The 16,458-nt window shown below is 45.5% G+C and overlaps 1 protein-coding gene across 2 annotated transcripts in view; it reads left to right on the top strand.

The window, feature by feature from the left end:
* Positions 1-2,683: 2,683 nt before the first annotated feature.
* Positions 2,684-16,458, top strand: part of LAMP3 (lysosomal associated membrane protein 3) — a 34,788-nt gene continuing 21,013 nt past the window's right edge. For both annotated transcript variants that reach the window (XM_079922512.1, XM_079922511.1), the window contains exons 1-3: positions 2,684-2,861; positions 9,935-10,665; positions 11,544-11,672. In XM_079922512.1, coding sequence (XP_079778638.1) covers positions 2,813-2,861; positions 9,935-10,665; positions 11,544-11,672 — 909 coding nt within the window. In that variant the 5' untranslated portion in view covers positions 2,684-2,812. The remainder of the gene's footprint in view (positions 2,862-9,934; positions 10,666-11,543; positions 11,673-16,458) is intronic.

Genomic DNA, 16,458 nt, shown 5'->3' with positions numbered 1-16,458 from the left:
TCTCAATAAGAGATTTCCCATCCGAAACCATCAAGGCCAGAAGGCAGTGAGAGGATATATTAAAGTGCTGAAAGGAAAAAGACTGTCAATTAAGAATTCTATATCCACAAAACTGTCCTTCAAAACTGAAGGAGAAATTAAGACATTCCAGATAAACAACAACTGAGATAATTTGTCACTAACATACCTTCCCTACAAGAAATGCTAAAAGGAATCCTTCAGAAATGAAAGGTTACTAGACAGTAACTCAAATCCACATGAAGAAATAAAGAGCACCAATAAATGTAACTACATAGGCAAATATAGAAGACGTTATAGGTATATTTTTTTGTTTGTCATAGCTCTGGCTACTGTAACAAATCACCATGGACTGAATGACTTAAACAACAGATTTATTTCTCACAAGTTTGGAGACTGGGAAGTCTGAGATCAGGGTGCCAGCATGGTGGCATTCTGGTGAGGGCCAACTTCCTGGCTTGTAGACAGCTGCTTTCTCACTCTATCCTTACGTGGTGGAGAGCAGAGAGAGAACTAGCTCTCTTCCTCTTCCTTTAAGGACACTAATCCCATCATGAGGGCTCCACCCTCATAATCTAATTACCTCCCAAAGTCCCCACCTTCCAATACCACCACATTAGAGCTTCTGTATATGAATTTTGAGGGAACACAAACATTTCCTGTATAGCGTTGTTTGTAACTCCTTTTTCTCTTATCTGATATAAAAGACAACTTCATAAAGCAATCATTATAAACCCATGATGGTGGGTATACAATGAATAAAGATGTAGTTTATATGGCAATAATAGCAAAAAGGAAGGGGAGACAATGGAAATAGATAGAAGCAAAGTTTTTATATACTATTGAAGTTAAGATAGTATTAATCCAAACTAGATTGCTATAGGCTGAGATGTACAGTAATCTTCAGGGCAACCACTAAGAAAATAACTCCCCAGGCCCCTCCAGTCAGGCTTATCACCACTCAAGAGATTTTGCTCCGGTAGCCAGCAGAAAGGGCACAGGCTTCAGGGCTAGACAAGGCATGATGCAAATTTTAGCCTGTTATGTGATGCTGGGTGGTTCATTTTCCACATCAGTAAAGTGGGGATTAAAAAAATCTACCCTGTAGAGGTACCATATGCATTACACAGTGTCAGGCACGTAATAGGGAGTCCTTATATGGAAACCATTATTACTGCTATTATTATTGCTATTCTCCAACTACCCAGATCCTCTATGACCTTCAGTCTCTCCAAGGTTCAACGCCTACAAAGTCATCTCTGACTATTCCTTTCCTCATCTAGTGTGTTTCTAAGTAGCAAACAATTGATCAGTCGCTCTCTAGCTATTTATATCAATAAATGTTTCTCAACTAGGCAGTAAGCAACTTGAAAGCGTATATTATATTCTAGTCCAGAGCACCTCTTCAGCTGTAGTACAACATAGTGCTTAAAATCCTAGACTTTCAAGCCGACTGGATTCATAGCCCAGCTTCTTCATTTATTATCTAAGTGATTCTAGGCAAGTCACTTGACCTCTCTATGCTCAGTTTCCCCATCTGTGAAATGGGACAACAATAATACTATAGTGCCCACATAGAGAGGCTGTGGGGCTTAAATGGAATAAGAAGAGTGTCTGGCACAGAGTATCTGCTTAATTATTGTCTGTTGAATAAATTGACTCAAAGTCCAGAATTCTAGATAGCAAGTAGCTGAAATTAGGTCAACTGACACAAATTAATCTTCACCTTCCACCATAAAAATTCAATTTGGAAACACACCCCTTGCTTTGTTAAATTTGCTTGATTACAGCAACGTAGTAAGATAAAATAGTTGCCAAAGTTGTTTTTCAGGAAATGGTTTGAGACTAAACTGAAAGCCCTAAACCTAGTAATCAGGAGGGTATCCTGATAAACTGCCTATATGTGTGTTCCTCACGGGGACTCACAGCTCTGGGAGAGAGACCACCATTGTTTTGTCTAATTAATAGAGGAAGGAGATAAGACATGAAGAGGTTGCCTTTTGAAGATATTCAATATTATTTGTGTTCCAGGAAAACCACCTGAGAGTAGTCATTGTTATCCCTGTTATACAACAGAAGAAACCGAGGCTCAGAGAGGTTACCCAAGGTCATACAGCCGGTGAGTTGGCAGAGCCAGATTCAAACCCAGATCTCCCTGATTCCTGAGGTCACACTGACCCCTCCCCACAAGGTGAAGTTCCCAGGTGAGGCTGCCTTGAGCAGAGAACAGGGCTGCCTCAGACTTCTTGTGAAAACACACAGAGACAGACAGCACTGTACCCATGGAGTTTTGACTCCTGCTCACCCTCAAGACTGAGGGACTGGTTTTCTCCTGGCTGAGAAGGGTCTCTGGGTTTACAGAAATGTACTCAAGATCTTAGAGAAAAATGGAGACCCAACTTATGAGAGAAGGAAGCAGACACTGCCACAGATCCACCACCTCTTGTGCAAAATGATCTCAGATGCCCTTCACCTTGGCTGGGGGACATGCCCCATCCCCCATCCCGTCGCTCACAAACACTAAAGGCAGAGACGAAAGTGCCTGCCTTCACACAAGAGCCACTTGTGGTTTCCCTCCCCTCTCAGCATACCACTTGGGAGGGCCTTTCAGTTCTCATAACGCAAGTGACTTTGTTTTCTCTGCCACAAGTTATAAGGGGCAGAAGGAGGTGTCTACTTTGTTGCCAGAGCCTGCCCTGGAATTAGCCTTGCACCATTCGGAAGACCCAGCCTTGCTGAGCGCTGAGCCTAGCAGTCCCTTGGCGAGGCAGCGATACTCCCTGGCTCCCCAGTCATGTCCTGGCAGCTGTCTGCAGTGGTGGTGCTCTTCGTGTCCCTGGCCGGTGAGTGACACACATGACTTTCCATGGTGACCCTGCCACATCCGGTCCTGTTAAATGTAAATGCATTCTAGTGCCAGTGACCAAGGTGGGGCAGGACAGATTGGAGATGGCTGTAGTGGCTTCAGCTACTGTGGGTATTTGACTCGGGAATGCCTCTTTATTACCTTACGTGTGGAGCACACCTTCATTTTCTTTTCCAGAGGCTTTCACAGTTTGGACTTGTTTTCCATGAGTCAGGCAGCGTAGGTGTCCACCCTGGAAGACAGTGACGCTGCCCCTCGTTCCCAAATGGTCTGTAGGCACCTGATTAGGGAGAGTTTGTACAAATCTCTTCGATTTAAGAGATGGAGAACTGGGCCAGGGCTTAGAAATGGGGCTCTTGCCAAGAGCCTGGGGAAATCACGTCATGCCTTGCTTTTTCTGCTTTTCTTAAATGGAGCGCTATGTGTATGTTATGTAACAGCGAGTTGTGAAGATGAACGAGATGTGGTCTGACAAACTGCCGTCTCAGAAAGATGTAAGCCAGGGCATCAAAGATTTCTTGTTTCATTACCAGTATAGGTCAGATCAAAGAGACTGTCTGGGAAGCTGAGATTTTAATGATTCTTTTATGTCTGTGCCCCCTGCTTTCACCAAGAACATTTTCTCCCTAGGACGTTGAGTCCTCTTATGTGCTTTATCAAGTTAGCTGGTTGATTCACAATTCCTTCCACTACCACTGACTTGAACATGTGAGGGAACTAGCTCTGTCCACATGGCCTCACTAACACGCTCAAATGGGAGACACAGCTGCACTTGAGTGTAACACGAATTGTCATGAAAGTTGGGTGAAAGGTCAGGCCAGCGACCCTAATCCAGGCTGTTTTTCTTTGTGCCACACTTTCAGAATTAGAGTTTCACATTCTTTTGGAGGCAAAATGAAAATTAATCATTATATTTAGCAGAGCAAGCCAATAAAAATGCAGACGATTTCAATGTAGCAGTAACCCTCAGTGACCTGTCTGTGGGCACCAATTCAATGGCTGGCAGATGACTGGTGGATTCAGGAGGGCAATGAACGTGAGATAAATGCACAGGCAGGTGGAAAGGAAATGCCCACGTTGCCCTTTCGTCTCTGAGTTGTGCATTCTTAGAGGTGAACATGGGCGCTCAGCTAACAGATGGCAGCCCTGAGATTTGCACCCAGGAAGTTCACCTTCGGGGTCCATGCTCTGCACTTCTGCACTATACTTCTACATGCATATGTTCAAGAAATACTTGTTGAATTGCATGTGAGCAAAAACCATTCGACATTTTGCTTGGAGAGACAAAGCTTTTAGGTAAGCTAACTATGTAATCTTTATACAGTCACTTTGCTTCCCTGATCTCAAATTCGAACCCCATAAAATGAGGAGATTTAAGTTTGTATCAGTTAAATTTAGGTTCAGCTGCACATAAGAGACAAGCGCCAAATAGTGAATTAAACAAGATAAGTGTTTGTTTCTGTCTCAAGTGAAAACAAGTCCAGAGGAATTCAGACCAGGTCTGTGTGGGGACTCATTCTTGTGGACCCACCATCCAATGTGTGACTTCCACCTGCAAGGTCTCCTCATGGTTCTAGATGTCTGCTGGAGCTCCAGCCATCACATACACATTGCAGCCTGATTAAAGGAGGAAACAGGAAGGCAATAGAGAGGCCCCCTAGGTGACTGAGCTCCCTTCAAGCAACCTTCCCAGAGGCCCACATAACCCTACCACTTGTATTGCTTTGACTTGAACTCAGTCACATTCCTACCCATCTGGAAAGGAGACTTAGAGATGGGGGGCTTTATTCCATGCAGCAAGTGCTCAGCTTAAACTCATGGCTCAGTTACTAAGGAAAAAGGAGAGACTGGATTTTGGCGTAGTCAGCCAGCAGTCTCTGACACAGGGCTAGAGCCCCTTCTGCTCAAGGGTTTTCTTTGAGCCTCAAGTCCCACAGAAAACTGACAGAGGCAGGATTTACATCTCTCTGCTAAAAGGCCTAAGATTAAACTGTGAAACTGTGAGCAGAACCTTGTCAAGGGCCCACCCCTGCTGCCCCACACATCCAGAAACCGTCTTCCTGCCGCATCCAGCTAGGGCTACCTCTGCTGCCCGGGGAGGTGCCAGAGAAAGTGCTCAGGAGTTAAGCTCGACTCCCTGCCCCTGGACATGGCCACGGCACTCCATCTACTCCCCAGCTGTGCTCCTTAGAGCTCTGCAAAAGGTAGCCTCTGAGACCTGCCAGGTCTGCTCCCTGCTGGCCCTCCTCCTGACCCCTCCTCACACCCTCCCAAGCTCCCATGATGCTGACTCTGCTGTTCTGCAGAGACATTCCAGGCTCTGAAGCCCCATGCCTTTACACATACTCTTTCTCCTGCCTGTGGGATGCCATCTACTTTCCTGTCTGCCTGAAGAATTTCTCCTTGTGATGGATTCCCCACCTCACCCCATAGGACTCAGGGCCTGCTTCAGTAATAACACCTGGGCTCCCCTGGTGGAGCAGTGGTTGAGAATCCACCTGCCAATGCAGGGGTTCCGGGTTCAAGCCCTGGTCCGGGAAGATCCCACATGCCGCGGAGCAAGTAAGCCCGTGCGCCACAACTACTGGGCCCGCAAACCACAACTACTGAGCCCACGTGCCACAACTACTGAAGCCCGTGCCTAGAGCCCGTGCTCCGCAACAAGAGAAACCACCGCAATGAGAAGCCCATGCACCGCAACAAAGAGTGGCCCCCGCTCGCCGCAACTAGAGAAAACCTGCACACAGTAACAAAGACCCAATGCAGCCAAAAATAAATAAACAAATAAATTTATTAAAATAATAATAATAACACTTGTCACACCGAGGAGTATAGTCCATTTCTGTGTCTGCCTCACAAGGCTTTGCCCCCCTGAGAACAAAGACCTAACCCCAGTGCCTGGCCTGGAGCTTGGCTCAGAGGAGGCGCCTCTGTATCTGCTGAATTGGGTGTGGCGGGGAAACCAAACTAAGGCTCTCTGGGAAGGCCCGACTGTCTGGGAAATACCTAAAGAAGCAGTTCTTGTGTGGTCACTGGCTTTGCCAGGGCCTGGCCGATGGGTTATCTCTCACTCCTCCTGCGAGTTGTAGGGAAACCAAAACATTCTCACGCCCCTTCCTGCAGTTCACCATCTAGAGGAATACAAACAAGGGGTTAAGGCTCCGGGGTACTCATTTGCTGAGTCTCTTGAATCCTGGAGAGGAGACGCTGAGGTTCTGGGAGTGGGAGCTTCGCAAATCAGCGTGTGGACTTCAGGCTGTATTCTTCTGAGTAGAAGGAGAACTGAGAGAGTCTGAGCTGTGCCCTGCCCTTGCTTCTGCCCACTGCCCAGTTTGTGGTTTTCAGACAGACCAGTGAACTTGACTAAACCTTTAGGCCAAAGATCCCATTGAAAAACTATGACCCAATTTTGACCAAGATTGGTCATATATGTGTGGTCATAAACATAGATTTTGTAAAACAGAGTATTTTTCAGAGCATTATTTCCATTGAGTACCTAACAAACATATGGACTTTCTGGGATGTATTTCAATGCACAGCATAGCTACCTCTGTCAAATTTCCATCTAACTGCCTGCCCATCTTTTATACCCCACACTCCTACAGGGAGATGAGGAGAGGAGGGGAGGGACCAGAGTAGAGAAAGAGAAGAATATTAGAACAATATTTCCCAGACTTGTTTAATTGTAACACACTCTGTTACTTTCAGTCACTTTTGTTCCTGCCACCTACCAGCCCAGGCTCCTGTCCGCCTCAAGGTCACATACCATATGGAGACACCATCACCTCCAGACACCTCACAAAGACTTCCTATATACCAAGCACACTTGACAGTGTACCGTGAGTCTTCTTGTCCTGTTTGGGGTGCTGTGCGTTCATGAATGGCCAATGTGCTTTTTTCCCTTACTTGAGTTCATTCATCACTGCTGAGAGAGGAGTTCTAATTGCATTATGAGGAAGGCTCCCCCTTTGAAAGGGTGTGCTACTCAGTTGAGGAAATTCTACTCAGTTGAGAAGATTTGCTTTAGTTCATAAGCATAAGCTGTACACAGTGGGATTTTATCAAGGACCTAATCTTCCAGGAGAGCAAAAGTCAGGTGGTTCCCAGTCTCCTGGAGTTCTCTGCAGCAATCTTTGCTTTTTACTACAAGATATTCCTAGATACCACATCTGGGAGTGAATTCTATTTCTTCATAGTAATACTATGACCCTAACTGTGTTCCTGTTGGGTTTTTGACCCAGGGAACAGCAACTCAGGTTCAGCCCAAATGAATTATGCAAATAAATCTTCAACAACTGTCAACCTTCATAACAATCTTGAAAGGAAAAATCTTGCTCCAAGCTCTACAGTATGGGCATAAAGGCTCCACGTATGATTTTACAAAGATTGGTGAAGTAAATCTATAGCCCATAAAATCTGCAACTCTCAAATATCATACATTTCAATTGTCCAAGTAAACATTTTAGATACAAGAAAAGACTCTTTAGTAATAGTCTCAAGTAACTTAATGTCATGAATAATGTCTTCTTTAAAGGTTATCAAAGGCATTTTGAACTGATACTTTTGTCTTTCCCATTTTGCAAACCAGCTGTGCAGAAATAATTTATAAGTGCTACTACTGGGCTTCAAGTTAGCCTTTTCTTCTGGAAAATAATCACTGTTTTAGCATGTGGGCCTTTGAAAGACTCTCTGAGGACCACCATTATGATGGTTTAGTGAACTGGGGTCACTGGAGGGGCACCCTACTCTTCTCTCCTCTGCTTTTGTCTCTTCTCTTACCATTCTTCCCAGTGACACGCACCACCTCCACCCATGCCCAGATCCAAGGGCAGGCTTTGGTTCAGACAGGGGCTTGAGTCTCAGCTTCAAAATTTACTAGTTGTGTGATTATGGTCAAGTTAATAGAATTTTCTAAACCTGAGTTTCCTCATCTGAAAGACAGATAAAGATTAGTACCCGTCAGGGGGTTTTTGAGAAGAGCTGGTGAAATAAGACCCTCGACCTGAGGCCTGCCATGTAGTAAGTGTTCAGTAACTTGGAATTTTTATTGCTATGGGGAAAGTACCCACCTAGAAATGTATTGGATGAAAGGGAGAGATAGTAAAGGTGTTTATGGATGACTTTAATTCGATGTGAAATTCAGGACTTTATAAACACCAGCGTAGAGTGATCTTCTTTCCCTTTTCCCCGTGTTTTTCCAAGTCACTGCTCAGCACCGGGCAGTAACAGCTCCAATGAGTGAAAATACAATGCATAAACATAGTGAAACCATAGCATTGAAGAGACAGTGCCATCTCTCAGTGTACCTGATCGTAAGCTCCCAAGGGACATCACCTGCAGTTGTCTAATTTCTGGCTTGCTCTGTGCTTGGAAGGAGACAAGGATAGAACTATTCTGGTTGAAAAAGATTCAGAGGCCTTCGGCCCTGAAGGGATGACCCAGGAGAGAACCTATGACGATAATACACACTCTAGGTATGCTTAATAGTCCAGGAAGGCTTCCACTCAAACCACCTTGTTTGAGCCTGTTAATAACCCTAGGAGGTCTACAATGCTGTAACCACCATTTACACATTCTGTTATTTATTCATTCATTCCGTATCCACTGAATACCTTCTCTGCACAGGCACTGGTGGTGAAAAAAATTACCCACAGTTCCCACCTTGAGCTTGCTTTTCATCTAGTGGGAGAGAGGCACAATTAATAAATAAACATAAAATCAGGGCTGATATTCTGCTGGTACACACTGTCTGAACAGGCTTATTGTTAAATATTTGAATACCGTCCCCTTATATAATTACAAGCTGTGATTAATGCAGTGAAGGCAATGAATATAATACTGTGATGGAGAATTGTGGGGATGGGGAGCTGTTTCATGTGGGAAGGATGGGGAAGACTCTTTGAGGAGCTGACATTTAAGCCAAACCATGAAGAATTGCACACCAGATATATCAGAGCACTTATGGATTAATTTAATTCCTTAGTTGGAAAAGTCTGCGCTACTCTAAAGGTTAAGTAAGGGAATGACAGAAACTGGGGTACATTTTGAAAACTGATGGCGGGGCTTCCCTGGTGGCTCAGTGGTTAAGAATCCGCTTGCCAGTTCAGGGGACACAGGTTCGAGCCCTGGTCCAGGAAGATCCCACATGCCACAGAGCAACTAAGCCTATGCGCCACAACTACTGAGCCTGTGCTCTAGAGCCCGTGAGCCACAAGTACTGAGCCCATACACCACAACTGCTGAAGCCCAAGTGCCTAGAGCCCGTGCTCCACAACAAGAGAAGCCACCACAATGAGAAGCCCACGCACCACAAGGAAGAGTAGCCCCTGCTCGCCGCAACTAGAGAAAGCCCGCACACAGCAACGAAGACCCAACGCAGCCATAAATAAATAAATTTATTAAAAGAAAAGAAAACTGATGGTGAAATAAAAAATGGAAGGGAACTGAATCTCTTGTCATTGGAGGTAATTATGCATAGATTGGCGGAACACATGGCAAATATCCAACAGTACAATTCACACATCAGATTAGGGTTTGTACTAGATAATCTTTAAGGTCCCTTTCAAACCTGGGATTATATGATTCTCTGAAAACTATACAAGTCTGTGTAAATCTTTATTACTGTTATTCATGCTGCCCCAGCTCTATCAGGTCATCACAGCAGCACCCTACCCAGGAGCACACTCTATCCAGGAACTGTCTGGATTCACATTTGAAGATGGAAAATGAAGAGGCATTGGCACTTAGATATCTAGCTGAGCATGCTCGCTGGGGTGATAGTACCACACCCCACACAGAGAAATGGGAAGAATATCTCCAGTATGCTCACAACCCTGTAAAAACATGGGTGCAACCAAAACGTTAAAATTGTGGCCTTGTGGTAGAATTTTGAGTGACCTTCACTTCACTGTTATTTCCTTGTAAATTTCCCCCAAATCTGAAAAACACATGTTAATTTTTAATGAAGAAACCTTAAAGTGGAGTGGGGGAGGGCTTCACTCATGTGAGCCATTGGTTGGTGTATTAACATTTTCGTTTCCTAATTTGCAGTGATTTTGCATTATGGCGGTCATGTGAGAGCAAAAGCGTTTCCAGAAATCACAGGCTATTCTCCACCTGCAACAGTACAGACCACAACAAAACCTTGTCTCCTGCAGCCAACGCACCGTGTGCCTCAGAAAACTTTAGCAGCAAGGTCAACAGATGGGCATGTCACCTCTCAGATAGCTGTCACAGCATCCACCTCTGAGACCCTAACCACACACACAACCATAAAAATTCCAGCAACAGCTTCCCTGGTAACTGCAGACAGCACCCCCTCCACCAGCCCGACAGCCCACACCCTAGTCACAACCCTGGCCACACCCAACAAGTCACACACGGCTGCTCCAGTCACTGAGGCTACAATCAGCCCCAGCACAGGTCCCAGTCCACCACCATCCACCGTCACCCCGCCAGCCCACAGAACTGGAGCCAGGCCGTCGACCGTCAGCCACACAACTGGGAAAACCACCCAACTCAGTAACCAGACCACCCTTCCAGCGACATTGTCCACCACACCACACAACAGCACAACCAGTCAGAAGCCTACTCAACCCACCCACACCCCAGAGCCCACCAACACAACCCACAGAGCCTCGCCTGCCACCATAGCTCCCAGGCCCACCCTCGCACCCCAGCCATCGTCAGCCAAGACTGGAATTTATCAAGTTCTGAACGGAAGCAAGCTCTGTATCAAAGCAGAGATGGGGATAGAGCTGACGGTTCAAGACACGGAGTCGGTAAGTCTGGCACAGGACTATAGCACTGCTTCAAAAAGTTTGAGTGGGGAGTGCCTTGCTGAAAATGAACGTTCCCCTGCATCCTGTATCTTGGAATGAAATAGGTATCTGCGGGCTCCTCTTTCTCCAAGGTGCTCTGTTACGAGGTGGATCTGTTTTAGAACACGTACAAAAATAGACACTGATAGCGACCGTATGAATGAAGAAAGGCACACACCAAAATTTTAAATATGCACACCCTCCACTTTTAGCCACCATGGGCAGAGTGTTGGATGTGGCCAGCATTGACCCCAGCCTGGCCCTGCTCCTCTGGATGACTTCCAAGCCTCAGCAACTTTCCTGTGAAATGAGAGGTTTGCATTAGACGGTCTTTGTGGTTCCAGCCAGCTGTGACATTAATATGAAAAATCCAGGTGAATGAGAAGATTGGAGAGGGTGGGAGTGGGGCTTAGATTATTTGATTTACTGAAAGAATCACTATAAAAATTCTTCCTTTTTTTGCAGTTTTTACGATGTCAAGTAAAACTTCCACATTTGGTTTTTATTTGAAACAGAAGTACATTAGATAGCAAAACCTTTCCTGTAGCGCCCAACATGTTTGCTTGAACAAAAATTAAATTCTACACGGTTTTTCAAGAATATACCTGCCATGAATTATCTATCGAGGAACTCCTCTCTGTGAGAGCACTCCTTCTTTAAAAAAAGTCTTTTAAACATAACAGTTTGGAAATGAGAGGTGTCTTCCAGGGACTTTGAAATTCTCCAGTGAACACCCACTAGCCTGGAGTTTCAGGCTCAATTACCAGCCTGTGCTTCTGGTCTCCCAGCTAGAGTTTTTTTTGACATTCCATTGAGCCAATCTATTTTATTTGGTTTAGGTTTTTTCACCTCAGAAATACTTCAACATCGACCCCAATGCAACCCAATCCTCTGGGAACTGTGGCTTCCGAAAATCCAACCTTCTCTTGAATTTCCAGGGCGGATTTGTGAATCTGACATTTACCAAGGTGAGGCTGAACTCCTTACACTAACCTGCTCTAGCATCGCTTTCCCTGTCCCTCACCCTGGGGCCCGGTGGTGCAATCCCACACTTTAAGTTCCAGGGGAAACAGACCTCAGAGCCTTTCGAGATTTCTCTGATAAGAATGAGGGTCATGGAGACGGAGAGGAGGCAAGTGTCGACATCTTCCGTTTGCTTTCTTCCCTCTTCAGCCTCCTCTGTGCGGCCCAAGAAGGGCTTTGATGCCTCTTGAGAGAGATGTGGCCTTGGGGAACCTGGCCGAAGTGCCATTTGCAAACCACCCCAAGGAGGAAGCTGTACCGATGAACAGACCCACAGAAATACCCAGTGGGCAAAAAGAAACAGGATTACTCTGAGACCAGAGTCAAATGTCACAATAGGTTCTTTCCAACCACAGAAGGCAAAATTCAGGGACTAACCGGGGGCTGCGTTTTCCAGGCCATATCCTGGAGTGGGGTAGACAACTGGGTAGAGTGGAAAAGCATGGTCATGAGATCAGAGTCTTTGCTACAAATTGGACTCTGTTCTCCTTTTGACATCAGGCAGGCAACTTAATCTGTTTGAGGTTTGTTTATTTGTTTGTTTATCATTTGAAAAATGGGGAAAAGAATGAAAGATCACTCCCGTAAAGAGCTTTGTTCAGTACATGGAACGTGGATGCTCAATAGTCACTGTGGCTGTGATTACAGTGACTGAAAAGGACAAATGTCTTGGGAACACAGTGATGGTCAACCCCCTCTCAAAGGAGGCTTGCCCCTCCTTGGTCCAAAGTGTCTTTCAAATAAGCCAAGAGGACCCTTGCAGCTGGGACTCGGTGTGGGCCTTCTTCTTACCTGTCTAACGTGACCTCTGAAGTTAGAGGGTCTTGGTTAGCAGATCTTGGAGAGCAATGAGCACAGACTTTGGGATCAGACAAATCAAGATTGACTCACAGCCATAATACTTACTAGCTGCGTGACCTTGGACTAGTTGGGGCATGTTTCCTCATCTACAAAAAGGAACTAGTTATAGCTACTTAGTGGGACCCTTGGGAGAATTAGAAATGGTATATGTAAACCAACTAGCACAGTGCGTGATACATGCAACGGCCTTTATTGCATGGAGTTATTATTATTGTTAATGTTATTGACTTGGTCTCATAAGCTTTTTTTTTTTTTTAACTGGAGTATAATTGCTTTACAATGTTGTGTTAGTTTCTGCTGTACAGTGAAGTGAATCAACTATATGTATACCTATATCCCCTTCCTCTTGGACCTCCCTCCCACCCCACACCCCCATCCCATCCCATCTAGGTCGTCACAGAACACTGAACTGAGCTTCCTGGTCTCGTAGCCTTTGTCCTTCTCATGATACTTTTCTCCTTAAGGTAGAAATGCCCCTGAGAAGTTGGTGGTTTCCTTTCAGTACCAAATGGAAACAAGCATGGTCCTTCACCAGAAGAACACTCAGGGCAGAATAAACGCTCTGTTCCTGCACAACTGAAGTTAATCTAAAAAGGTGTCAGGGATTTTTTGAAAGTCACTTTGGCAAAATGGCAGAGGATAGGCATAAGAATTTATGCTTTAGTCTAGGGCTTGATCCCACCCAACCCACTGCCCCTGTGAATAATTGCCTACAGAAAGGCGTCAGGAACCTCCAGTGTCTGTGTGGGGCACACGGTGGCCACTGCTGCCGGGCCGCAGGCAGAACGAGTGTCTTGGCACCTTTCGATGTCTTTCTTTGCTCCTTTCCTCTGTCTCCTGGAACGATGCCTTCAGGCTGGGCTCTGTTTGACCAAGCTCCACCCAAGTGCCGAATGCCAGCCGTTCTGGAAATCCTCTGTGCCTCCAGAGGGTGGACAGGAAATGAGTGTCCAGTAGAGCTGGAAGGACCAGCAGGGCTCCCTGCCCCCGACACCTTCGGGAAGGAGCAAGGTGAGCCGCTCTCAGTCCACGGCCCCAGGTGTTGCAACAGCTGCTTTGCCTGAGTCTCACCAACGAAACTCACCTTATTCATTCCACTGCCAGCACCGAAACCCGGAGCGGGCACCCTTAGCTATGCCCCAAGAGAAAGCAAAAAGGCTCATAGAAAGGAAAAGTTCCCCCCAGCCTTAGCCCTTCTGGGGAATTTATGCATTTTAAAAGAGAAGTTGTTTAAGCCAGAGCAGTGGCCACAAATCCAAAGATTACAGGGGCTAAGCATAGAACTTAAGGAGTGAAGTAGTGAAAAAGTAAAAATGTCTTTTTCCTTGAAACGGGCAGCTCTTATTTTTTATTTTGACACCTTTGAGGAAGACTTTATTTCCCCATTAAATCTGCATAAGAAAAATGTTAGAGTAAGTGTGAGGTGACAAGCGGCAGCCCCAGTAGTGACGGGACAAGAGGGAGGGGTTGGGAGTACCCGTCTCCCTACCAGCCACTCCTCAGCTCCAGCTGGCGGGGTTGGTGGTGGGGCTGGCATCTAGCCCTGGGGACTGTCACTGTCCTTTATGGTAGGTGTTCATTCTGGACGGTGGGGTGTCCTGCATGGCCACTGCCCTACTGTGCCCGTTAAATATTTACACATCACCTCTATCAGGGAGTAATAAGAGACCAGTGTTTGTCAACCCTTCTTGTTCAAGAGAAGGTAGAAATCCCAATCTTTTTCTGAAAGCACATGACTTTTTAGTGTTGGCAACACATCTTTTAGACATTTGAACACTCCATTGGTCAAACAAAACGAAACACAGCTGTAGGCCCGCTTTGGCCTGTGGATCCCGGCACTGTGCCTTCTGCCCTAATGGGGGAACTATGTGAAATGCATTTAGGCAGGAAAGATGTCTAGAACCTTCCACAAGAGAAGTGGGCTCAACAATTCAGTCAACCACTTTTCCCATGTTGCTACCTTCCACACCAGTGCTTCTCAACAGCAACAGTATTAACACTTGGGTTTAAACAGATAAGTCTTTGCGGCAGGGCCTGTCCTGAGCCTTGTGGGACGTTGAGCAGCATCCCTGGCTCCTGCCTACTAGATGCCAGTAGCAACACCCAACCTCAGCTGTGACAACCCAAAATGTCTCCAGACGTTGCTACATGTCCCCTGAGAGGCAAAATCACCCTCGGTTGAGAACCAGTGCTCTAGAGAAAAAAGAGAGCCTTAGAAAAGAGGAATACATGTTAGTTATAACATAATAGATGTTATAAAGAGAACCAGGTTGTAAAATGATAACTGGATGCTGATTAGCAAGACTGATTTGTCAGCCAATTTACCAATAAGAATTAACTGAGCACCTACTTTGTCGCCAACACTGAGCTAGACATAACAGGAGAAATAAAAGAAATATAGGCTATAGTTTTAGGTTTCAAATCATGTACAATAATTTGTCATTTTTAATATTGAAATACTGCCAATGGCAGAAACGTAAAGAAAAACTTGCCTCCTAAACTGTCACTTGATGTTGTTGTCAGTCAAGACTTCACTTATCCATATTATTACTGTGTGACCATGGACAAGTCACTAGCTCTCTCTCTGAGCCTTAGTTTCCTCCACTCTAAGATGGGACCAACTAGGACCTATTTTGTTGGGCCACTGTGAGGGTGAACTGGGCTGGTGTATGTGAAAGTGCTGAGCACGGCGTCTGGAGAGGGGGGTTTCCTGTCTCGTTTCTCTCAGTTTCATTTTTTAAAGAACCAAAAACGTTTCCATGTCAATGTCTCATTTGATTAAGGTGACAGTGCTGAAAGCTGTTCAGACCCTTCAGAGGCAAGATAAATATATCTCCTTTCCCCCTGCTCCCCACAACTTCCTTGTTTTAAAGGATATTTTGTTTTAAAAACATCTTTCAGTAACTGTGTAGAGTTTATGTTTCTATTCTCAACACTATCCCTTTCTCATCCACCTGGTTGGAAGGGCAGTGCAAGCCTCCAGCGCCGGCTCTGGGACCTGGGAGAAATCAGTCACCAGGAGAGAGGAGCACCAGGGCAAGGCAGTGAGTTGGAGTCGATGAGGTCTGGAAGTCGAATAGTGCCCACCCACCTGGTGTTTCTCCAGAGCCTTTCAGGGGCATTCGGAGCCCTCTTAGCTTATAGACTCCTGAGGACTGTTATCAGTGTTCAAATGTTAACACACTCAGAGTGCGCTGTTTAGAACTTGCCAAGTGTGTGGCACCATTTCCTGCCCTGTTTTCCCTTGTGGGGTTCCCTCTGCCTGGAATGCCCCTCCCACCCCTCATTCTTCCTTTGAGATGAATTATCAATTCATCTTCACTCTGTGAAGTCTCCCCACCCCAATCCCCACGTCCATCCCAGGTAAAACTGGGACACTTTCTTCTCTTGGTTTCCTGACCCTCCATATATTCCCTGACCTCCATAAATGCACTTACCACACATTTTGCCATCTTGAAGGCAAGTCTTGACTTATTCACGTTCCTCTCTCTAGTGCCCAGCCCTGACTTTATACATAGTATACCTTTAGCAAATGAATCCATAAAGGAGTGAATCTAAATTTCACAGAGAACTCTGGGGCAAGGTGCCAAGAAGTAGACCAGCAGCTCTAAAGAAATAGCCTCTTTGGCCTCTTTTTGTGACATTGAGCGCTGAGGTTTCTTTTCTTTCTTTCTTTCTTTCTTTTTTAACTTTTTATTTTATATTGGAGTATAGTTGATTAACAATGTTGTGTTAGTTTCAGGTGTACAGCAAAGAGATTCAGTTATACATATACCTGTGTCTATTCTTTTTCAAATTCTTTTCCCATCTAGGTTGTTACATAACATTGAGCAGAATTCCCTGTGCTGTACAGTAGGTCCTTGTTTGTGA

The sequence above is a fragment of the Stenella coeruleoalba genome, assembly GCF_951394435.1.
Source record: "Stenella coeruleoalba genome assembly, chromosome: 5".
Lineage (NCBI taxonomy): Eukaryota > Metazoa > Chordata > Mammalia > Artiodactyla > Delphinidae > Stenella > Stenella coeruleoalba.
Note: the sequence above shows the minus strand (reverse complement) of the source record. Positions and strands in the feature narration are given on the sequence as shown.